The 25444-nt window shown below is 38.9% G+C and overlaps 1 protein-coding gene across 5 annotated transcripts in view; it reads right to left on the reverse strand.

The window, feature by feature from the left end:
* Positions 1 to 25221, reverse strand: part of RIPOR3 (RIPOR family member 3) — a 43860-nt gene extending 18639 nt beyond the window's left edge. Inside the window, exons 1-9 of one of the 5 annotated variants that reach the window (XM_069871998.1) lie at positions 25158 to 25221; positions 10356 to 10484; positions 6350 to 6496; positions 3435 to 3513; positions 2704 to 2727; positions 2520 to 2573; positions 1633 to 1782; positions 1073 to 1136; positions 654 to 697 (exon numbers count right to left, since the gene is read on the reverse strand). In XM_069871998.1, the coding sequence (XP_069728099.1) occupies positions 654 to 697; positions 1073 to 1136; positions 1633 to 1782; positions 2520 to 2573; positions 2704 to 2727; positions 3435 to 3513; positions 6350 to 6496; positions 10356 to 10456 (663 nt within the window). In that variant the 5' untranslated portion in view covers positions 10457 to 10484; positions 25158 to 25221. The other 4 variants (XM_069871999.1, XM_069871997.1, XM_069872000.1 and 1 more) reach the window with 4 other exon arrangements.
* Between the last annotated feature and the right edge of the window lie 223 nt (positions 25222 to 25444).

Below are 25444 nucleotides of genomic sequence, written 5' to 3' on the forward strand. Positions count from 1 at the left end.
GTTGGGTCACCATATCCCAGGACATTTCCTTAGGCCATAGGCCTCACACTGTTCCAATACTAGAGAGGCAAAGCCTTTGATCACAAAACACTTCAGAAGTTGGATAAAGCTAGAAGATCAGAGGCAGGAATTTGGGTTGCAGGTTTTAACACCTTAACTCAGTGCCAAATGACATGTCCCACCTATACTAGAAGAACTGCAAAACTATGTTGTATAGCAAGCATAGTGGTACTGAAATACAAGGCATGCTGGAATTCACTTGGAACTGTTAGATGTAGGAGAACAACCCAGTAAGATACTAAGATGCATTCAAATCATGCTAAGGGTGATCTTCCAAAAACCAGGCAGCAGTTGTTACTTGATTCCAGGGCAACGTTGAAAATGAAGACCTGACTGGTTGGTTTTGATAGACAAATCACTGCCATCTTTTAAACACTCCCATAACATTTGAATCACATCTTTTCCTCTTCAGTCTTGAGGGGCAGAATTATTAGTGAATGTACCAAAGCACCGTCTTCATCAGAAGAGTACATGATTTTGTCATAAGTCTGTTTCCTGCTCCCCTTCCACATGTTATACCCTTGCTCTCCTGTTCCTCTACTGCAAACTCATAGCAGCCAAATAAAGACAAAATGAATTGCTGTATACTGCACCTCGTACTGGTCCCCCGGACAGAGACGTGCAAAGCCCACCAACCCTGAAAAGAGAAGGAAAACTCCTAATACTTGTAGAGTGTCACAGTGTTCCCCAAAGCCTCAGCTTGCAATAAATAAAGTGACTATCTGGCTAACACCCCTCTATGCCACTAGCCCAAAATACACTTAGAAGGACAAGTTTTAGTTAAGCTGAGGAAAGAAAGGTTTTCAGCTTTCGCACTCAAATATAAAATATCACAGCAGATCTGTTTTACAGGGCTGAAGCAAACAAAAGTTTGCCAAAATTCTGTTCAGGGTCTGATCTGGAAAGCCAGTGGAAGCAATCAATATCGGACAAGTGGACTCTCCATGGCTCAGACTGCTACATAGGAAATCCAAAATCAACTGATGAGTCTTGAAGGAAACAAATAACATACCTTTCATCTTCAAATGAAACTCTCCCAGATGAACCTCCAAGGCCGCTTCTATAAAGCACATGTCCTAGAAGAAAGACTGAACAGTCACTATGACTGAAAAGCAGTGCAGAGTAGCTACCTTTCCATACATACCATTTTTTTAATCTCATCTTTAAAGGACTGTGGCTTTTTTCTGTTGGTCCACTGCTTGAGCAGCTCCTGTCAGTTACCTTCCATTGCTTGTTTTGTAAATATAGCATAGCTTATTTATTACTCAGTTCTCATCCCATTACTTCCAGTGGAAGTCAAAATGGTGTTAAGGTATTAAAGCAGAAACTGACTTTTCATGTCTTCATGAATGCATGTAGCCAAGTTGAGTAGGGCCAGAAAAAGGCACAGAATTCAAGAGCTTTACCCAGAGGGTATTTATCTCACAGTGTCAGTTCACGTTCTGTACCTGTATTTCATTCACACGTTAAGTTTTTAACCCACACTATTAAAAAAAAGCCAGCAGCAAGTCCTGGTACATTTCTTGCTAAGCAACAGTCAGGTCTTCATTATATGTGTGCAGTATTTCCTACCTCTGTGCACTCTTGGAAGTTCTTGTAAAGCTCCACTAGGCTCTCTCTGGAGGCTTTGGTGGAAGGAGACAAGGAAAAGGCATGTTTCATATTAGTGGCCCCATCTCGTAGTCTGCACTGGATACAATAAGCTTCATAGAGTTCTTCTACCTTCAAGGTTTGAGGGGTGGGGGAAGAATGAACAAGAATTACCCTGTCATATTTTTAATAAGTTTTGGTAATGAATATCAGCAGTTTTTCCTGGCAAAAAACCCAACCAAATCCCATTATGATAGTATTGCAGAATGCCACAATTTCTACATTTTACAGACCGATTAGAGCACAACAGCCTGTAGATATTCCTGCAAAAAAAGCATGGGATATTGAGAAACGATTTGTTCTGCTACTATCAGACTAGGAGACAAGGAGTACAATGACACTTTATTCAGGGAAAAATTACTTGGGGAGCAGGAAACCAATTCCCTCAATACAGATTAAAACATTTACACCATTGGCTATACCAAAGGAGACGCCTTATTCCTTTGGAAGCAGATGGCAATGGCAGACGGCAGGCATGCGTTCTACAGAGCTGCCCATCTGGCCTCTTGTGGGAAGTGGAAGAGAACGTGTAAGTCTTCCCTCAGCAGCATTTTCTGAATAAACTGGCAGAGTACGCAAACTGGTTTCACAGGCAAAATCATGCCGGGCTGCACCTAACATTCAGCCTGAATGGAATCATTCAAGAAAATAAACAAAAGTCCCCTCCTATACAAAAAGCGGTTACAGCTTTCAGAAAGCATCCAGCACCATTCCCCTTCAGATGACTTATAATCAAATTATTTTCTATTTAGATAGTCTGCTTATATAATAGCATAAGCCTTACAAATACAAGATACAAAACACCTTACCTTGCTTATGTGAAACTCCAGTTTTCTGATGTATCTCTCCACAGAGCGGATTTGCTTTTGAAGAGGGGAAAGAGGGGGGGAGATTTGAGAAATTATTTCCTAAACATGCCTTTAAATAACAGAGTAGATACATAATTGGTTTTGTTCCATTTGCAACATTTCACCTCATCCTCACAAGTCTTACCTTATCCAGATCATAGTAGAAAGCCTGAAAGAGAAATAACACAGGCTGAACAGGAGAGCATGTATATTTGTACATCTTAACAATATTTTCATAGTTACTACAACTTACACTAAATCAAGAGGCATTGTTTCATACATCCCAATATTTTTAGAAGTAATTCCATTTTCTGTGCATGGTTGATTGGTCTGCTTTTGCAGATCCTTGAAATAAGACAGTAAGATTCTCACCACCAGCTCTAACAAAGACTTAGACATTGGTTGTCATACATAGGAGTTGCTGATTATTCTTTTTTTAAATCTAGTTATTATTTCCCAAATGAAAGGCAAAGTGGGATCTATGAGTTGTCTTTTCATTAGCACTGTTGCTGAAGGTACTTCTAGGGAGTTGTGAACAGGGCAGATTCTATGTTACAAGGACATATTCACCAATTATGGAAAAAGAAGCCCAACCTTTATCCCCATTTCTGTCCACACTGAGTCAGGTATGACTACTGACCACTGAACAGACACCACGCCAGTAAAGGAACACGATCTGAAGAACACTGCTGGATATTGAAAATGAGAAATCCCGATTTTAATTCTCACATCTAGATCTAACTTGCTTGGTAAATTTCTGATTGTGATGCCTTGGCTGTACTTCACTGCAGGGCTTTAATTGGAAAACCTCTGGGTGTCCCAGATGGGACTTTATTTTTAAAGACATTTAATTATTTCATATTAAAAGCATCTTACCAATCTGGAATTCCTCTTTGTGTCTTTGTGTCGACCAGAGAGATAATCCAATTCAGCCTGATGTGCTTCCAAGTATTCACTAAGAAGGAAGAAAACCCAGTGTTACCTTCCTCTGGTACATTCATTACACCACCTACCCAAAGAATTTTACAGCAAAATGTTACAAAGCAACTTCCTTCTCTAGAAGACTTGTTTTGCTCTAGAGATGTGAATGGCTATATAGAGAGTCACGCATAATTTGACGAGAAACAGTAGTTTCCATAGACAAGTATTTCTCCTAAATACAAAGTCATTCCTAGAGTACGAGTGCCAGAAACTTGTTACTGTTACCGAACATCTAAAGGTGCTGTACGTTAGGAATCCTCCTGAATGTTTTTCACTCCTCCAAGACATGGAATGCTACACTGCCATTCAAGAAGTCCAGCATTGCTGCATAAGGTATGTACATGTACACATACACAGAGTGCACTCAGACATGCCGTATTTCTTGTCTCCCTTCATCTATAATGTATAATTCAAGTGAAAGATAGGTTTTATTGTGGGAATGAGAGATAAAACAAAACAAGGAAGTCAAGCTGGAATTGCTACTAAAGACAAGAGTGAAGGAGGGATGTGGGAGGAGAACAGCAAATTCAAACACACACATAACTCAGCCTACAGATCTCCTTTTCAGATTTCTCTAACTATTCCTGTTTGGCCTTCTGGAACCTTTTCTGTAAGGCAGAAGATCAATTCATTTGTTGAAAAAGTCTCCTCTTGCAGTTACCGAAGAGCAAGAATTCATCAACTCCATCTTACAAAGTCAAGGGATTGCAGCTTGAAACACTGGCACTATAAAACCAAGGTCATAGAAGCACTCCACACGTGAAGTATGGCACTTGTCATTCAGTGTTGTAGCAAACAGAGCCAAATACTGCATTTTAGTATGCTAGGCAATTTCTTAATGTAACCATTACTTTTTCCAGAATGGGAACTATTTTGCAAGGTGTGAAGCGCTTGGTGCCAGTTGGCTCCTACAGAGTTGCTTGCATGCAAGAGTTGTCCCTTAGGAGTTCCTACAGGGCCTTAAAAATATTTCTGCTGAGGCTGTCTTCTTCCAACTTCGCTTTTAATACAGGGTAGACTTAGGTAACTTTTTCCTCTGATGCTTAAAAGAGAACAAGAATCACCTGGTAAATACTACATTATAAGAGACAGTCTCTGAGCAGTCAAATTAACTTTATTTTAGGCAGCTGCATTCCTGCACATCTGCTTTGATGCATTTCATTTTCTTACTGTCACAAAACCAGTTCCCCCAAGACAACCAGTGGCTCCAGCATTCAGCTGTCTCCTCTTCACAGTTGCCTATTAACAGCTCAGTGCAGAAGCAGCCAAGGCTGATGGCAGAAAAGGGTTCACTTTCCTTTTAGAAGAGCTTTGTCACTTTTACATCTAACTGTGTTCAAATTGCCAGCTTGATAGAATGGTACCCAGATGGTTAACAGAATAGTTATTGAAATGGTACCCAAACAGTTAACAGAATAAAGCATTCTTTGCTAAAGCTATAAAGAAACAGGCACATAAAACATGTTCTGTGCTAAAAATTCAAGTCACTCCAGCACCAAGTGGACTTTGTCTGCATCTACTTAAAATTTGGACCCTGCACTGCTATTTGATACAGTTGTTTTCTGTAGGTTACTTTAGTCAATTAGTTAGCTACTCGGTTTTGGCAGGAGTCTGATCATATGGCACTCCCTGCAGAACTGGGAACAAATTCTGACCCACTTTATGGTTTCTCCTCCCTAAGCTCTGATAAATTCTCAATTCTGCAAAAACATTTGGTTTCATTATACGTTTTAAATCTAAACCCGCTAATAAGACATTGACTGATATTTTTAGGGCTAAGTCTTTTATAGTCTTTTATTGGAATAAAAATGTGACACATCCAAGTTTACAATGTATTATTACGGTATGTTTTATGTTCTTTCCTTAAGAAAACAAACTATGATCAGAATTAACACAGTAGCAAAAACCTGAGGACAGCAAGAACTGTTAGCAAGTAGGATGCCAGCAGAAAAAGCTACAGGGTTTACAAATTCAAGGATAGGTATTTTACCTTCCAATAGTAACTTCAGGGTGTAAATCAGCCTGTACTGATGCAACACTGAATGTAGAGTCAACCATAATTAAGATTCTGAAATAATGCTACATTTAAAGCAAGATAATGTTATTTACATCACCACAAGAAGATGGAGTTATACTACAGCTCTGTTTCATCACCTCAAGTCAGTTGAAGTTTTCAGGTGGATCTGCTTAGACCTTTCCCTTACAACAAACCACCTAGAGATTAATTGAACTCTGGAGTTCAGCTCTGTGAAAAGAGACAAACCTAAACCCCTGTAGAATATCTAACTAGAGAGAACAGAAACGGTTTATGAATCAGCCTCCCTACTGTGTCCTTGCAGGGCACACCCTCACTTTCAGACTTGGTTTTAAGTCAGCTTTTTGAGTCTAAGCAAATGCCACACAGTTCCCTCTTCAGAAATTTTCTCCCACTAACCGCCCCCTAGGTCTGTTTGTCTCACCCATATCCAAGCCTTCCCCTGATTTGTAGGCTTCCCACCTGTCACCCTGCATGCCTCCTTTCCTCAAGAAAGCTTGGTCGTTCCCCAAGAGATGGAGATCTCCCCACAGAGCTGTACCTGTCAGTGACTTCTAAGGGAAGTGTAACAAACTAGGAACAAACAAAAACATCAGAGCACTTTGTTTGCAAGCAGACTGCCAGGATGAATGAAACTTGTTTTACAAGGTGCTAAACCGGAGCCTGGGATAGTCCTTACCCATGTTCAGAGATGTCAGATGGAGACAGAGAACAGTGATACACACTTAAGCAGCATGACTAGGCAATGTAAATTACAATATTAAACAGTCCTTACTTAAGTCCTTTCTTCAAAGCTTCAAAAATTTTCTTCACCTGCAGTGGCTTTGGATCCCAGATGACTGCCCCCTTCTGCAGGGAATTATAAGCCTTGGGGGATCTCAGTGACATTCTTGATCTCACTGAACTTCGGCTGAGAGACTTACTGTAGAAAGAGAAAAGAAATATGCGACTTTTGCAAACCCCATCACCCAGGAGAAAAGAGATGCCTAACCCACATAGCTTCCAGGCTACAAGCTATATATGCTCAACCCCATACACATTAACTCAAAAGAACAAAGCTCTTGGATGCAGTGAGAATACTTTCATAGATAACATTAGAAAGTTAAGGCCCAGCCCTAAACACCCAGTGCAAAGAAGCTGCAAGGTTTTTGTGACTTCAACGATAATAACTTCAGCATCTCCTTCTCCAACCCTGGCACAGACTCTGAGAAGCTTAGTAATTCTCTTTTATCTTTTTCAAATAAAGAAAAATCACCCAGGTCCCTGTTTCTTTGGGAAGGTGGTGAGAGCACTGAGCAAGAAAAAGAAAAGTTCGCTTTTATAACAGGTTAATAAGAAGGTAATGTTCATACTGATGGCCATTTTCTTACAGACACACACGGCAGCTAACTAAGGCCCCGTTTCTGTGTGCACATTCACAACAGTTTTTGGGTCAACTACAGACTTAAGTCAAGTAAGCCATGCTGCAGGACAAAGACACTCCCCTGCTGACTCTCACCTGCAATTCAGGAAAATGAGGCAGCAAACTTTTGATCTGCTCAAGGTCTAACTGATAAAGATAACATTAAAAGCCTTTAGAAATAGCTATTTCTTTGCCTGCATTCATCATCCATTTAAATGATGGCTTAAAGCCATATCACATGTTTAAAAAAAAACAAGCTACCAAGCCCAGATTGCATAGAAGATATAATTATCAAAGGTTTTTTTCCAGTGTCTAACACCTTACTTACTTTTAAAAGCAACTATGAAAACAACATTAAATGTTGCTTGCAGCAGAAGTCTGCCACACAGGATTTCTTGTGCTAACTTAAAGAGTTATAACACCCCAAGCCATTAGTTATATATATCTACAACATTTAAACCAGAAAATGAGTTCTCTGCAAATGGCTCTTCCACACTGCCAGATTCCTGCTTAGCTTTGCTCTGTCTAGGTACTCCTCTAAGTCTTAGTTGGTTTTATGTTGTTTTGTTAATAGTCCCTGTAAGTCAAGCCTCTAAAATAACATTACCTAAGGATGTTTCCCATTCCACCAAGCCAAGAGAGCTGGTTGTTCTCAGAGAGGCCCTCTGCTTTCCCTATAATCTCTGTCCTACACTCAGCTCACCTGGAGAAATGATGAACTTCAACAAGCTTAACATTTAGCTACTGGCTGTTTTAAGTTCTAGGCATGTGCCTGAAGGCCTGAGGAGGCTATTGAGTTTGGTGATTAAATCCTAGGCCCATTACACCTGAGAGCTGTCCCCAGTCCTATCATAGGAACCTTTGACTAATTACTTTAATTATCCTGGAGATAAATTTCCACTTAATTCCATAGTTTTAACATATAATCTACAAAAAAAACCTGATAAAACTAGGTGTTGCCAAACATTACTAGATATTTAATTTCTTCACCCTGACAAAGACGATGACTTAGTGAAAAGTATTAATTAACCAAAACATTTGGAGCTCAGCTTACCTATAATAAGGAACATTACTGTTAAATTAGAAACTTACATTAACCTTGGGGTTTTTCTTACAATAATGAATCTTCGAGTATTCCATGCAAACTGAGAGGGTTTCAACAGGAATAACACTGGAAGGGACAGTCTAGCTAATAACATCAGTTGAAAGAGTCTCCTAGAAGGATCATCACTTAAAATTCTTTCATGCGAAGAAGGAAATAGCACCCTGTTCCACAGTTTAGGTAAGTACTCTAATTAGCAAGATAACAGATAGAAGATATAAGGTGATTGTATCTTTTGAAATTAAAAAGTCCAAATTACTCCTGGGTTTTGTTTATTTTTGGAGAGGAAAGGATTTGATATTTACCATCAGAGTTTCGGGCTGCAAATCCTAAATTCAGGTAATCATATAGCATTTAAGCACTGCATACAGACAGACCGCGATTTAAAACTCACCATTTTCCTTAATTATCTCCCACTGACTGATGTTAAGAATCCCATTTTACACATTCCATCATGGGCCTTCAGGGACAGTAGCTAAAAGCTAGATGCTATGTTGCTGTTTTCCCTTGTGAACTTCATGGTTTAAGTATCAGATTTCCCACTTTACAGATAACAGTAATAACGTTTACTTCCTGTGGAGACCATTGTGAGGAAAAATGAAATAGTGTGTCTGACTGAGAGACTCAAAAGGAAGTTGCAAAAGTATATCTAGCATCTGCTTAAGAATTTCCATGTGGACCTGATTTGTGTGTCATCCTTTGGATGGACCTTGCTTAGGGCCTCTGTGATCTCCTGCTGTGTTTTGCAACAGTGCCTGAGGGAGATAGGTTAGGAAAGGCTGATTAAAAAATTTCTTCACCATGCTGGGGAAGGCTCTCGGGTGTTCACTGGGCTGTGATTAAGTATCTAGTACACAGATTTTCTTTATTGCAGTGATTCCTGAACAAGTCTGTCTAAATACTTAAATAATGAAAAATAACATCATAAAAAATGCATAAAGAGAAGCATTTGGTTAGAAAACTTTTGCAGCTAAAAGTAGCAGATTAATCGTTAGGGCTATACGAACTCTTCTGTTTGGAGCATTCTTACCCTGCTGGAGTGTGCCTCTGTTGGAGAAACAGCTGTTCAACACTCTTCCTGGTAAATCCTTTTCCTGCTAAAACTCCCACTGTGTACTTGAGCTCAAGTCTGTTTATGTAATTTATAGACAGTGGGTTTTGCAAGATCTTGGTGATTTGTGTGATTTTAGATGTCTGATCTTTGCTTGATGTAATGTTATTTTTCAGCTTCCACAACAAATTAATTTATTCAAATGTGAAGAGCTCTTGATTACATCACAATCATGCTGAAATTTCATTTTTGCTCATGCTTTACCATGCTGTGTTTAACTAAAAGGTTAATTCAGTCATTTGGTTCTCTGAAAATATGTTTTATAACAAGTCAGGTATTTTACTGATACACAATAGGATTTTTTTAGTATGATACTTTTAGAGACATTCTTTCCAATAGTTCTACAAGATACTGTGAAATGATTCACTTGGTTATTCTAGCAGGCATTGGCAGTCTGAGTTGATAATAATTTTCCACTTATATATCATTTTCTTCTAAAAGCACTCAACGGTCTATACAGGGATCACTAAAATCAGAAAAAGAACAGCACTTCTAGTGAAAAAGCTGCACAGTTATCTACATAGAAAAATGCTACGCAACAATTTATCATAAGCAAAAAGGGGAAAAGTGCAGGATAGTTTAGCAGTTATGGAGCTCAACTGAAGACTGGACTGCAACCTTCTGCTATACCATAGACCTGTTAGGGGTATCAGCAAATTTGCAGTGCCCTGCTTAGCCTGTTTGTATTGCTTCTTTCCTCTCCTTTGTGGCACTGCCATAAAGCAGCCATTACTCTCATGTAATGCTTAAATAACTCCAGGAGAACTTGAATTGGGTTCAGTCACACATTTTGCCAGGATTCACCATTAACATCCCTATAATTTAAAAGATTTTTGAGATTTTTAATTACCATAAATATTGAGAAGGGTTAATACAGAAAGTATCAGTTACTGCTAGGCTTTTAGCCCTTCATTTTTCTAGAAGGAATGGACTACTAGCAGTCCCATACATAACCTCTGAAATCCAGCCACCTCTAAGGTACGGTGTGTACAGCAGTGCGACAGTGTGGGGCAAAGTATAGCTATTTATCCACAGCACTCAATTGTTTAAGATGAAAATTAGGAAACAATTTCTACACATGGATGCCTTAGGTTAAAAAATACGTTCACAGTACTTAACATTTCCGGTCCCTAACAATCAGATGCTTTTCTTGTTGTGTTACTTACGCTAATTTTCTGCTTTGCACTGTGCTGAATCCAGTGAAGGAACAACTCCGGCTGATACCTCCGCCATCACCAGGAGAGACGAATGTCAGTTTGACCGACATGATCACCAGTCAGTAAGTCAACCACCTCCTGAAATAAACAGAAAAACAGATGAGTCAAAACCTTCTTGGCAGTTCAATCTTAGACCTCTGCTGCTGCAAGTGCTAAACTGCATGAAAGTGGAAAGTCAGAAGAACAGACAGTAGATTAAATAGAAAAAAAGACTCGTCTGCTAGACACATTTCCTCTATTGCCATCCATAATGCAATTAATAAGGGACTGAATAGTCTAAAATGAAATCTCGCATGCCCTCTTCAATTTCTGATTGATTTTACAAACTTACTGTGTAAAAGCCAGAATAGCCCCAATTCACAGGCTCTCCACATTTGTGATTTTTTTTAAACCCTGCAATTGTCCCGCTGCTCAAGGGGTTCAGGCCAAACAGTGTATTTCCAAATCAGTATGGATGCCAGAGCAATACTTAAGCTCCGGACTTAGGTCCAAAAAGCAGTTCCCTGCAACTGTGCAGAGCAACGCTGAAGTCGACGGTAGACCTGGCTGAGTGTGCTAGTTAAGCCCAAGGCAGAAGTCCTGTTTCAACAGTAAATTTCAGGTTCATGCTCCTCCTCTGGCAGGATTTCTCTTGGATTGCTCTCTTCTGTTTTCCACCAGTCAAACTCTTGCTTTCTGGAGAATTATGTTCTCTGCCATATGTCTATAGCTCCAAGTTACAATATAAGTAACAGACAAATCCTTCAAAGCAGCTGTAGAAAATCACCCAGACAGTTAATATACAGAAAAATTCCCCTCCTTCCCCCCTCAAACTGGTGCAATGTAAACAGCACAACTGAATAAAACAAAAAGCTGGAATATCTAATTGTAGAGAGAAGTACAAACTCCAATAAAGAGCTCCACACAGAGAAGCTCCATGCAAAAGTTTGCACCACATTACAGAACGTGCTCTGAAGAACAGAGACCTCTTAATCTATCAGAGTAGATATTGGAAAGAAACATCTGCAGTCAACCCCTATGCCTCACATTATCCCACCAGCATGGTTACAATTAGTCAGACTAGAAGCCCTGAAATGTCAGGATAAGACTCTTTTCTTGGCTCTGGCTCTAACCTGGAGAGCACTCTAACTCAATGCTTTTCCAGACTGCACGTAAAGACTGAATGGTTGAACTATGCTTCCCGAGAGGGGTGAGATTGGAGTGTTTTGCTAACTCTGAGCTAGTCTACAAGTACAGTGAATTACTGTAAGTGACTATGCTTCAGGCATCATTATCTACCAAAGCCGTAACACAAGTTGTCACAGATTTCCACAAGCAGAGATGCTGCAGTGAGACCCGACTACTTCATTATAAGCCTCTCAGTCCATTCTCTGGGCTGAGGTCTCACTCCCATTTCTTTGCCTGTTCTACAGGCTGTGCCAAGCTCATGAATACATCTGTGAAAAGCAGGTAAAAGATTTTAGAAAAAGTTACAAAAATGATAAATTTGAGCCAAGCAGCTACCTACTTTGCCAGCTACGTAATCTGTCAAAAGAGGTGTCAGACATGGCTACACATTTTGTATCTCAGAGCATCAAGGTCTACATGACTCCATAGCTTCAATAATATCAACAGAAGTCTATTACATGGAAAAATTTAGTGCATCTTAATTATCTTATAATTAAATTGTCCAGTAGTTATGTTCCCCTGTTTTGAAAGGCTGCCTTCTTAACATTCTTAATCAGAGATTGTACTTGCATCACAACACAGCTGAAGTTTCAAAATATTTTCCATTCTTTCCTCTAGCTTTCAGATGCCTATAAGTCTGTGAACAGTCACCCCATCAAAAGGATCACCAGATTGAAAAAAACATGCAACTTACTGAAAAATGCGATTGCATAACAGGCTGTTAAAGGAAGAAACAGAAGAAATAGCCTCATGGTTATTGACCACATCCTTCATCAACGCTAAGCCAGATTCCCAGAGTCTATTCTTCAGCTCTCCAACCTGGGAAAGCTGGTTCATTAGTAAAAGGGAGGAATAAAGTACAGGAAAACCTTGTCTAATTTTATAGGAGTTCTAAAGCCTGCATAGTGCAAGGTGGAAAGCCTTTGAAGCACATGGAAATGAAACAAACAAACAAGGCAGCCCCTTGACAGGGAACAGAAAGTGGAAAATTATGAAAAGACTCCGGAATTACAAACCTGAGGTACTGAACTCTAGCAAATAATTAAGTTTGAAAGGTACAAGCCCCCAAAACTCAGCTGGTGAAAGACATAAATTGCTTTAAGTGCCTAAACTGGATTCTGTTGCCACTTGTGTTTTCATAAATCTGATATAATACTGGACTTCAAGAAAATACAATGTGTCCAAATGAGAGATGAACTGGACCTCACTTGCACAGAGTCATAAGCATTTAAAAATTCTCATGGGTTGTCTGTTTTCTTTAACGGCACAAAGCCCAGTCCTCAAGGCTACTGACCTTGTCATGGTCTGCTCTAATGCACAGCTATATTCAAAAGCAATTCACAAGCACATTTTCACAGTTACCTCTTATGAGAATAAAGAGAACCTAAATAATGTCAGGAAAGCACCACTAAAGGGGTTATCTTTGTTTCTGTGAAATAATGTCAACAAAGTCAAATACCTCCTGGTACACATCTGCACACGTATTTTTCGTAGCGACCTAGAAATCTCACAGATCATTTCACACTTCTGAGTAGGAGAGCATAAGTAGGATGTCAAGACAACATTTTATTTGTAAGAATGATTTATATATGCAGTTATTTAAACAGAGGGTTTTTCTAGCCAGAGCGTCTGTATAAAAGTGCTGAGCTACGTTATAGTTACCCCTGAGAAAAAGCATCTGGACACATCTCAAATTCAACTCTCCCTTCAGGCTAGAAATAAATCAGACAAGAACCCCCGACAAAGCAGAGTTCAAATCTGTCTTTCAACCTGTAACCTCTGCTGTGTAGGTCAATCTCTCCTACTCTCATAAATATAGAGATTATACCCTGGGGAGCAGAGGCACTTCCTCACTTTAATGTTATCAAAAACCACAGAACGTGAATACAGTAGCAAGCTAGGGGCTGGCATGTGGAGAACACAAAAATATCAGGCCAAACTGAAGGAGTCTATTGCCAGGGGCAAAAGAAACACTGAACTACTGGAAAAAACTCAGGGTCATGAAAAAATCTTATAACGCCTGTTAGTGTTGAACCAAACTCCAAACTGCCAGATACTAATCTACTTCAAGATTTTAATACCTGCAGCTTTGTGAGATTGAAATTTCAAGTCTCAGAAATGTATTTTCTATATAAATCGAAAGAGTTATTTTTTTTTTTCAAACTAAAGGAATGCTCTTGGTTGTCCCTATTTCAGTGATGTGGCAACAATTTACCACAATAGACTATTAGCACTCAACTTTCAGTGTTACCAAGTGTCCAGCCATTCAGGGCCAAACATTTGAGCTTCTATGCAGCAGTGAGTACGCTCAAACTGCATGTTCTGCTTCATCTCTGCCAGCATTAGGATATTCCTCAAGCCAGAAGACCTCCATCCTCTACAAACAAAAAGCTGGTGTCTGTTTGTGTTTATGGCTAAACTTTTCCAGCCCATGTCACATATTTAATTGTTTCTGGGCACAATGGTTTCAACAATTTTACGAGGAAAATATGACTCACTAACTTCTTGCAAAATATTTCTGCTTATGTTTTGTATTTTCAATTAGCAGCCATGTTTTTCTTCTAATACCTCAAAGTGGTTTGCTTGAACTTAGGGAAATATTGCTAGAGTAAGATATTCAAGTTTTCTTACTATTTATAGTGTTCCAATTGTGAATGACTGGTTGGTTAAGAGACACACACCTGATTCTAGCTGATTTTTTGTAGGGTTGCCACTTAGAATCTGTATATTTTTAGAGAATGGTTTTATAAAATTCACTTCACCTCCTTGCCAGCCAAGCAAATTTGCAATCAATATGTACAGGTTCTATACCACCTCTACTGAAACTCAGTTTTAACTGTACGTAACTAAAATTGGTATGGATGAAATAGATGAGCATTTAGGGCCTTTAGAGACATTCTCGGTGATTCCAATGAATCATCTGCGGTTTAAAAAGAAAACTTCAGTCAAAGGTGCTAAGTTACTCATTTCACTTCCCTGGATTTATTAGAAGCACCGGCTGAATAATAGTTTTCCTGCTACATCTGCATCTGTATTAGGGTTTTAGATGACAGAAATACATCTTGCAAACACATAATAGGCAAAAAGACATAATTACAGCAGAAATTTTCTAGCATAAGTCAAATTTGAGACCAATTTTGCAAAATGGTTTGCATTTGTCTAACATCACATTGATGTAAACACAATTAGTTTTCTTCTTCTTAGTTATTTCAAAATCCAGGAACAATGGAATTAGCCAACACTTCTGGATGTGTGTGATGGGTGGTACCCATTTCAAATCACTTGCGCAGACAATGGCGTTTGAGCCTTCCATGACACTGACAAAGAAAAAAATATATCAGGTTGCCACAACATATCACAATAATGTCAGACTTTTTAAACAAAGTCTTAGGGGTGATCTTAGCCTGAACCACTGAAGCATTTTGTGCTTTCAGTGTACCCCAGAACAGGCTGGAAATGCCTGGACCTTGGCACTCACTTTGCAGCACTGGACTTCTAAGGAATCCAGACCATTAAAATTAATGAAACTCCTGAGATGTGATAACATCATGACTCGGCCCTAATTACTCTAAAGGTAGATGTAATGAAGGCTGACTGAGCAAAGAACGAAATGACCATCTCAAGTACAGAGCAGTGTTGAGTCCACTGGGAAAATACACACTATATTTAATCTTTGCTCTTTAGCATTCTTTAGAAAAACTATTGACCTCAGTAGCGATGTCTACTCTGCTAGATAAACATTCCAAATTTATTATTAAAATCCCTTAACTTTTAAGCATTTTTGTTCTTTTCCTGCTCTCCCATCTCACCCCTACTCATCTCTTTCTACCCCCTGGGTCCTATATTTGGACTACAACAATGCAGACAGCTGAATTTGTTTAGCCTTCTTTGCAGAAAAATGCAATCCATGTAGGAAAACATCTTCTACCAAAGAGGTATGTTTAACTAGAGTGCTGTGAAGTCCTCTGGATAGCTGTACAGAGACTTGAACAATCATTCTTCTGCTCATATTCACCAGATATTTCTGCTGTTTCAAGACTGAGCAATGTGAGCAATTATACAGCAGTTTTGCTGCAAGTGGAAGATTTTATTTCTCTACAAACCTGCACGTGTTCCACAGAACTTCATGGCCTAAACCTGTTTAACTTAGATTATTAGTCAGACCTTTTACTTTGCGCCAAACTTACATTTGTCAGGTTGTATATTCAAAGCCTCAAATTACTTAGCAATATAAACTCATTGTCAAAAGTAATTTACGCTCCTAGGAGTCAGTTCAAGTGATTTTTAATAAGAATTACATTCACAGCCCAGATCGTTTAGAAAGATGGGGATTCAGTTTGTAACCCACTTTGGTACTTCTGAAAATTTTATCTAGGCAGATTCAACCCTTAAATATATATTTAAATACTACATAGGTGACACACTTTCCTCCTAGTCAAGCCGTAAAAAGAAAATCAGATAAATGGATCTGATACAGGTTATTGCTTTAATCATTAGGCCCTTCTACAGCTTTATGCCAGCTTCTGGAAATGAACTTCTGGAATCTAGGTTTCCTATGCAGCAATACATTTAAATATCTTAAGCAGTCTCCTCAGACAGCTTCACCTGTGCTGGAGGTAGTGTCTCAGATCTAACAATTCTTAGTGTAGTTCTTTGAACACAGGACTCCACTTTCAAGTCCAAGATGACCTGTTTTTCAAGCCTGTGATTCAAAATGTTACTGTATTTCTAATTAGTTTTCATCTAGGCATACAGATCCAAGTTCTGTTCTCAGTGACACTGGTGCACATCCAGAGGAAATTAATCAGTCATTTATTCCAGATTTCTAGTAGAATCCCAGCAGCAAATGTTGGCCCGTTCTTGGTTAATGACCTGGAAACTATTTTTCAAGACAGAACTTTGTGGTCAATTTTGTATCTCCCTCTAGTGGCAGCAGATATCAAAGAAACAGCACAAAGGAGACCTTGTCAGGGATCATACACTGGTGTATTGTGCCTATTTCTTTAATGGAGATTTGTTACTTAGAATCAAGGTTGGCTATAAATCCCAGCGTAACTGTTTGGCAATGTTGTAGTAAGAAAAGAGTCAGTGACTGCATGTAACTGGAGAGGGGCAGATTTAGACTAGACATAAGGAAGAATTTCTTGACCATGAGGGTGGGGAGGCCCTGGCCCAGGCTGCCCCATCCCTGGAGGGGTTCAAAGCCAGGCTGGATGGGCCTTGGGCAGCCTGAGCTAGTGGGATGTTCCTGCCCATGGCAGGGAGGGTGGAACTAGGTGACCTTTAAAGTCCCTTCCAAGCCAAACTATTCAATGATTCTATAATAACCAATATTCCCGTTTGCATCCTCTGCCAGCACGTGGCATGTTCCTGCAGCCACAGGTAGTTTCTCCACTCTTGCCTCGATCACAGCTCTTCAAGTCGCTGTCAGTATTTTTGCATTGAATTTGGTTTCCTCTTCAGGGGAAGGCACAGAACAATTCACCCATTATCAGCTGATTTATGAGCACAGAGCCTGCTGCTAGCTCCTCTGGTTTCAATTTCAAACTTGATGACAAACTTGTGAGCCTGAATCAGAGATTGAGGAATGTGGCAGGCTCCACACGCTAGCCTGCCTTGCAGCTTTTTCAGCTTTGGCAGAATTTGAGTCTGCAGTTAGCTACATTATAATGAATACTTAAAACCAAATTCCTAACGAGAGAAGAAGCAGATGGCGCTGAGGGAGAGCAATTTACAAGCGATAAACAGGCTATTCCATTCTGACAAAGGAAAATTTCCCTACGAGCAAGGCACTGAATCCTACCAGTCCTGTCCCTGAGTGGCTCCTCTTTCTTAATTAGGAAACCCTAAGGAACATTCTGCTGTAATAATTATCTCATTCTCCCGGTCTTCCCCCATCTATGCCTGAATGTCAGTTGCAGATAAAACTTATCAGGTGTGATCCACCTGCTAATGCAGGAGCCTCCTAAAAGCTTATTTCTAGGTCAATTACGAAATAAGGAAGGTCCTTTGTCTCAGTCTTAGGGTTGCGGAAAGTCCCAAGTGTGAGCTTCAATAGAAACCACCGTGTCAGATAGATGTTTTGATTGTTACAGTGAGAAGGATATATTAACCAAAACAAATTACAAACTTCCAGTAATAGTGAAATTTGATGTTCACAGAACGTGGGATGTGTTTTGATATCTTCAAAAACTAAAGTCTGTGAATCACTATGTATCTGTATGTGTCTGGGGTGTGCTTCTGAAGTGGGAGAAATTGTCTATCATATAGCTGTCTGATCAAGAAAATTGTTCCTTTTCAAGGATTAAACCATTAAGTCAACTTCCTACGGCAACCATGTTTTATTCCCAAAAATGTTACCATGACAACCCTGTGCCACAGACATAACGAAGCTGCTTAAGTTAGGATCAGCATGCCAAAGAACACTGAAAAAAGAAAAGTATACAGAATGTCATATAAGAGAGAAATAGGATAGAGAAAAAGTTTATGCCTTAAAGCAAAGTATTTTCTTTAATGCTGAGTAGTCATAGACTCAGTTTTGTCAAAGTCGGTATAACCGATACTGATTAGTGAGTCTTAGTACCTATCTTAAGACAATTTAGAAGGGTGTTTTTTTAGACAGATATCAAAATCAAGACAATTTAGAATGTCTCTCATTGGCCAGCTAGCAGCAGTAGGGTCAAAACATTATTTGGTGTGTTTGAATATTTTATCTAGGCTGAATTTACTCAGTAACTTCTAACACAGGCTTGTTTTTTCTAACAAAGTAGGGTAGTTGTTATAGCAATTCTAACAGTCCGTTCTGTACTAATGTTCTCGTTCTGTAGCCACTCCACAAGCATGGAAAAAACCAAGAACCTCTGAACGTGTGTGGTTATGTCTGTACTCTTTCCTTCATTTCTTACCATTCCTAATACATGTGTGCTCCAACACTCACAGCCCGCATTTTTACACTGTTATTTTCTGCTTTTATTTGGTTTGGGTTTGTTTTTAATGAGGTGAACTGCGAACAGCCCAAGTCTAGCTCCCATAAAAACCGGGTCTTAAATGGCCAGATTAGTGATTTTTGTATGGAAAAAAAAGGCCTACATGCTAACCAAACAGCTGTACTTGGAAACAGATGTTTTACTCCCTTTAAACTGAACTAATGAGGATGGGAACATTGAACAGATAGGCCAGGAAAACTTCTATCTAGATTTTGAATTTAGAATTATGGAAAAAGTACAGAAAAGACTGATGCTACCACATTACAGGAGGGGAGAAGGATGGTAATTCCACTGATGATAAAATTTTGCACTGTTATGCCAAACTCAAGGCACTTCCACTTCACAGTCCTGCTCATCCCAATGTCAATTCTATCCACTTAACTCATACAGGTATCCCATAGAGAGCAGGCCAGATCCTCGGTCTATATGAACTGCCCTAACTCTGTCCAAATCAACCTATTTACGGAAGTTCGGGATTGGGCACTACGTGTCTTTTGCATTTACCGGGTGAGAAAGGATTCTAAACCATTTTTCCAGACTTCTGTAAAACAAAGTAGACCAATTATTTAGGATCAGATGCTTTGAAAACCGTAATATCTGATAGAAATCCAACTAAACATGAAAATTAACTAATAAACATGAAAACTAACTTTGCCCATCGGTATGTTCTTATAATATAAAGTCTTCTGCTGCTAGTTCAGAAACAGATGAGGTTTTTAGGACCATTGCTTCTCTGCCCGATCTTGCTCCCATCAAATCACTGGGAGCATTGCCATAACTTTAGAGAGAGGACGAACAAGACCTTTGTAGTCATGATTTGGCGCTCACACTGGAAAAATGCATTAGTGATGGCTTTTTATAGAAAAGATGCATCAGGTTTTCCCTCCAGTTCCTAGCTTTAAAAAATTATTCTTGATTTGTCTTTACAGGCTCTTCATCACTACGCTCACTGGCATTACAGAGCAGGCCCCTTGTGCTAAGCCACAGCAGCAAAAAAAGACATTTCTGCTGTAGAAAGCTTTGTGAGACACAGCCATTACATGCAGAGGAAACTGGGTTTAGTGGGGCCCTAGTTCCCCTGGGGACTATCATAATATAAATTATTAATAATAAAAATAAACATTGGCTAGCTTGAAGTTCACTTCGTTCCCTTAAAGCTTATTTCTGTGACAGAATTAGCTAAATAAAGCCCACTTGAAAGAATGTTTAAATGCAAACTATCCAAACAAAACAAAACAGAACTAATTGGTTTTTAAATAATCACCATTCAAAAGGAGACAGCTTTGGAAACAGCTGAAGGACTAATGTGTATTAGAGTACAAATGGAGAAGTGAGCAGTTAAGAAAAATGCAGTCTAAACCAGACTACATATACTTTTAAACCAGATATTCAAGTTTTGTCAGTCTGGTTCTGCCTAGAAGACAGCTTCAGATTATTTCAGGGAAATACAGCTTGACAATTATAAAATCACAAGAGTCGAACTTGTGCACTGATTTCTGGACATAGTTTGCGCAGGGAAGACTACAAAATCAACAACGCTCATTACTCCACAGAGTGTCCCTTAAACCTATTTCAGTCTGAAAAAGATAGCTTAGCTAAGACTACTGTTTCAAGTATTTTTTCTAAAGCAGTTATTTTCCTGGAAGTTGAATAGGGAGAGCTCCATAAACAGTTCTGACAACACGTCTCTGAAGAGAGTGGTGATGCCTTCCATCATAATAACTGATTGCAGATCTGCCTCGGCCTTTATGAACTTCCTTTCTTCAGCCCTGTGTTTTTGTTACTGCTATTTAATTCAAATATTTCACAGACAGCAAACAAAGAAACAGTTTAGGCATGTGAAAACTCCCTTTTAATATCTGTTAAAGGTTAATACACTTGCCACACTTATTTCTTAAATCAGAAGTATTTCTAGGAAGATTAGAAAATTATATCTCTAACCCGACTGAAATTTGCAAACAAGAAAAGAAAAATTTCTGCATTAGAAAGGAGCAAGAAGTAGATAAGTTAGAACTAAAATCATACAGTAAAAATTACTTTTAAGATCAGTTGGCAGTAGACGAATTTTTCTTTGGAAATCCACTGTATGCTGTAACAAGAAATCAGACTAGTGGGAAGGCACTGAAAATGCACTGCCTCATCAGCCACATGTTGACTTTCTCACTTATCAATAACTGACAGTAACAAGACTTCTGCAAGAGATAAAAAATTCCTGGAATTGTTAGGCTCTTTTACATCACCCAGCCCAAGCACAGGAGAGCTACTCACCAGCAAAAAAAAAGCAGACATAACTGGGAGTGCTGAGCAGAACCACTTCAACATTAAGGCTGAAAGCTAATCTAATTTTCAAGTCCCTTGAAATGTTATGGATAACATCAACAAACATGGCAAGAATCACTCATGAAAATGCATTTCAGTTTTGTGCACAAAAAAAAAAATCAATCATCTCTGTCTCAAGCTTCTTTAAAGACTTTGAACCCAATTGTTTGCTCCCTGAGGACTCAAAGCTTTTATTGCAACTAGGAGTCACATCTGCTTAGTGTTTCATAATTTTCAGCATCACAAGGAGTTTTTCTTAGAACTTGGACTACTTTACACAGCATCTATGTGTAAGTACAACAACAAAACTCCAACAGAAGAGATAACTGAGGCCTACTGCAAGTTTTTCTACCTTTCTCTCCAAAAGACACTGGCAATCCTGGCAAAAGGAGTATTCTTATAGGAGTATTTTGCCAGCATAACTAAATCTTCGTGGGTTTCAGTTTTTAACATTCTTCCTAGCGTGCATATCTATGCCAGAAACTTTGTAACACAGATCTATACAGCTACACAAGAAAGGCTTGTTGTTTTAAAACATCTCATATAGCTTTGAAAGGTATTAGTAGTCATCAGATCATGTAAAAAAATCCTTCCCTGCGAACACCCTCTGCATATCTATACTACCAGCACCTCACTGCAACCAGAATATTGGTATTATTTACTACAAAAGTTCTCCTAGAATGGATGGAGCAACTTGGCAAGCCTGGACTCTCTATCAACATAGTTAAAACTATCCCTTAGACCTAAACCAATTACTGCTGACACATGCACAAGATTACTGTGCACTGTAACTGCTTCTACGCTCGCATCTTTTGCTAATTCAGCCATGTTAGTAAAAGAAACCATTTTTCACAGTCCTTACCAAATTTAGCTGAGGGCAAGAATCTGTGATAGAGACAGGGACTTAACAGCTGTAGAGAGGAGTGTATTGCTTGTGCCCCTGTAGATAGTACAAGGACTTCACTAGTATGGACATACTGCTATAAAGTGCCAAGGAAAAGAATAAATTGTATTAACATACAACACTGCCATAACAATATAGCTGCAGATGCTTTTAATGCCACATGATTTTGTCATTAAAAAAAAAAAACAACTCAACTGAGACAAAATTAAAGCAGTACTACATTTAAGTGCAGAAAAAGTTTAGTATGGCTGTGTGGCAAGCGTAGGACAACTGTAATTCTCAGTTTATAAAAAAATCTGTGGGCAAATCCTTCATGCCTCATAAAACAAGACTTATTTTTGTGATGTAAATTTACTTAGTCTATGGTACCCAGACTCTATTACTTACCTGTAATTGAGACCACTCTTGCAGGATAGGATTGTGGCACTTAATAAAACTGGGCACCTTGTAAGAAAGTTGTCTCAGTTCTGTCAACACGGATGGAGTGAATCATAATGCTAATACACACATTGCCTCAAGAGTGTGAAGAGCTCTCATCCAAGACTAATGAGCAAAAGACTGTAAGTATCAATCAGTTCACTGTACATACTCATTCTTAGTTCAACAGCTCTTGTTGTCCTAATAGAACAGGACAAACAGTCACCTTCAGAACGTTGTATGCAGGGAAATTACAGTCAGATTTGGATGTAGTTATTAGAGAGAGAGAGAGATCTATTACAAAAATAGATGGCCAAATGTATAGTCCACATGCATATAACAGTCATTTGACTGATAATTTAAGGAATCCTCATGGCTGGTGAGATCACCAGCACTTTAAATTTCAGGACAACATGAAGGCAAAACAGTTAAATATCACAGCATTGTGATACCAAAGGCACTGCACTATGTGTGTACCGATACGCTTTATTTTTGGCATCAGACAGGCACGATTTCTGAAAGATATGATCTTTATGTATCTTGCCAGATAAGCCTGAGATGATGGCAGCAGCAGCCAGAATGCAGAAAGGTGCTATAAGCACATCAGAGACACGCCTTCCCATTGAAGAGGAACCATGCCTGGCTGGAGAGGCAGTAGATAGAACAGTATGTCCCTGTGATGTTCTACATCCCTTGGCAGTTCTCCCACTCTTGCAATATGACCCTTCAACCATCAGTGCATGGATCATTGATCTTACGAACTTATATTTGCGATCCTCTACAGAATCATCAAGAGTACAACAGCCCAGAGAACTTCCTGGCAGAAAATCACTCTTGGGTGATCTTAAAAATTCAGAAATGGCCATTCACATACAGAACATACATGCTGACGAGTGATTCCAACAATATACTAATCCAGAATCAGAATTAAATCCAGATCTTGACACAGTTACAGCAGCAATGGCACGGTGCATTTGACGTTATAGTAGAAAAATGGTGTTTTGCTCCATATGATTTGGCTTACTTGAGAGATATTTTACAATAAACTAAGGTTTTACTTTATTGTGAAAATTATCTGACAATTACAGGTCAAAGGATACTTGCTTATTGCTTTAAATGAAATGAAAACAGTAAATTCATACACATATGGAAGAAAGATGAATCATGTATTACTACAGCTCTGGAGAAAACATGCTAGGCTGGGCAGATGCAGAAATTATGTCTGGACTGGAGATCTTACCAGAAGATACAGTTTATGTGCTCATCCAAAGCCTTCTCCTACAGAGCATATGCTCCTTAGGATTATATTTTTGTTCTTGCAGCACCCAAGCACAAACAATGTTGAGACACTTTGAACTGCTGCTTACTTGTTTTGTACTTCTGATGTTTGTTTGCTGGCAGTTGGGATGCCTGCACTGATTTTGTAAAGTTATTTGAATTCTTCTTTATTTGTTAACAAATTATGTTGTTGCACAACACATTGGCATGTGAACACTTCAGAAAAAGGGAGGGACACAACTTAGCCTCAATGGAATTAGGAGCAAGATTCAATGATCTCAGCAGAGTTACACAAAGGACAGCTCTATTGTCTCCATGGGAGTTGAGGTTAATTAAAGCAATATTTCCCATCAGCTTTCTACATGTAGGACTCTCTTCAAAGGTGCCATTATCTTCAAGATCACTGTGTGGGGCTTCCATTTGAGACAATGAGCAACAAAAGTCTAGTAACAGATTTTCATAAAGTCTGTACTACAAGCATGAAAAAAGGCACACAGTAAAGAGCATTTCTATTATCTATACAACAAGCATACAGTGATGCTAAAGCAGTGACGCTACTGATTTAACTAAAACGGTGCATTTTTAGACACAATCCATCCATTTCAACTGCACCTTTGTTTTGTCTTACGTTGTAGACACCAGGTAACTAACTTGCTACGAATCAGTTATTTTCAAGACTTTAGAGAAGCCTGTGAACTTTCTGTATAGATCAAGTAGCAGCCAAACTAACACAAACAGAATGACAGAATCGTTTAGGTTGGAAAGGACCTTTAAGATCATTGAGTCCAACTGTAAACCAGCACTGCCAAGTCCACCTCTAAACCATGTCCCAGCATGTACACTGTATTGTACTAATTGCTCAAACAGCTGTGTACGCATTTTGAATATCTCTGTGCATCAAATCTTTTCGAAAAGCCCGGGCCTACTATTTTACCTCTACAGATCTCAGGAAACAAAATCCTTATTTATACTCCAGAGAAACCCTCTAAGCTCTTTTTGTAATGCTTCAGTTACATAACGTAAAAATTGCAGAAATTTAGTGTGTAGATAAACTTAAGGTTATCTACATTGTATCTTGTCTGTAGAAACATAAACCTACTCACACTAAGACTAAAGCAGCAAACATTAAGATTTTAGAAAACACTGAGGTCTTTGAATTGCCTTCCTGTTTGTTTATCTGTTGAGTCCCAGTACTGCAGAATGATTTTTCCTTCTTCAAAGCTGTGACAATTTAAATAATAAAGCAGAGGTTATGCAAGTGCAGAGAATTATGGAAAAAATGCAAGTACATATTTTTAAAATTCACTTGAATAACTCAAATGCAGCTGAACTGACATTATTCGGACTTTTCAGTCTTATTCAGTACTGGATTGAAATCAAGTACAAGAAATATGCCCGAAGAACATTTTTAAGAAAATTTTAAGTACCTATATTTCTTGTTCACAATGTCTGTCTGGGAAAGCTCTACCACTTCAAGAAAGAATAATCTGTCTTCTTATGGGGTCTAACAAAAGGGATGTGAATAAATTCAGGAGATGTTTGGATCAGCTTGCAAACATAAGAACTGATTCAGCCCCAAAGAGCACCCAAACCAGAAACCTGGATTCAAATACCTGTGAGCTTCCAGTGAAATAGATGCAGACTCAGATCCAAACTTTACACTGCAAGTTCATTTCTAACCTGTGCAGACACAAGCACTAGGCCGAGCTCTGCATTCCTTCCACACCCAGAATTGGAGTTCTGCCTGCATAAAGAATGCAAGAGAGAAATTAATTTCTTATCTTTATGGTAGATCTTGTTTGGTGATTCACATGCCTGTGAACCTGCCAAAACTCAAATGTGCGACATGGCATGCAGTCCAATTCCAAACCTGACAGACTTGAAAAGATTACTCTTGTAGGACACTTAAAATAAGGTCAAACTCTTCCCATGAGCCTACATAACTGTTCCAAACTCTATATACCTGG

Source organism: Phaenicophaeus curvirostris, chromosome 18, assembly GCF_032191515.1.
Source record: "Phaenicophaeus curvirostris isolate KB17595 chromosome 18, BPBGC_Pcur_1.0, whole genome shotgun sequence".
Lineage (NCBI taxonomy): Eukaryota > Metazoa > Chordata > Aves > Cuculiformes > Cuculidae > Phaenicophaeus > Phaenicophaeus curvirostris.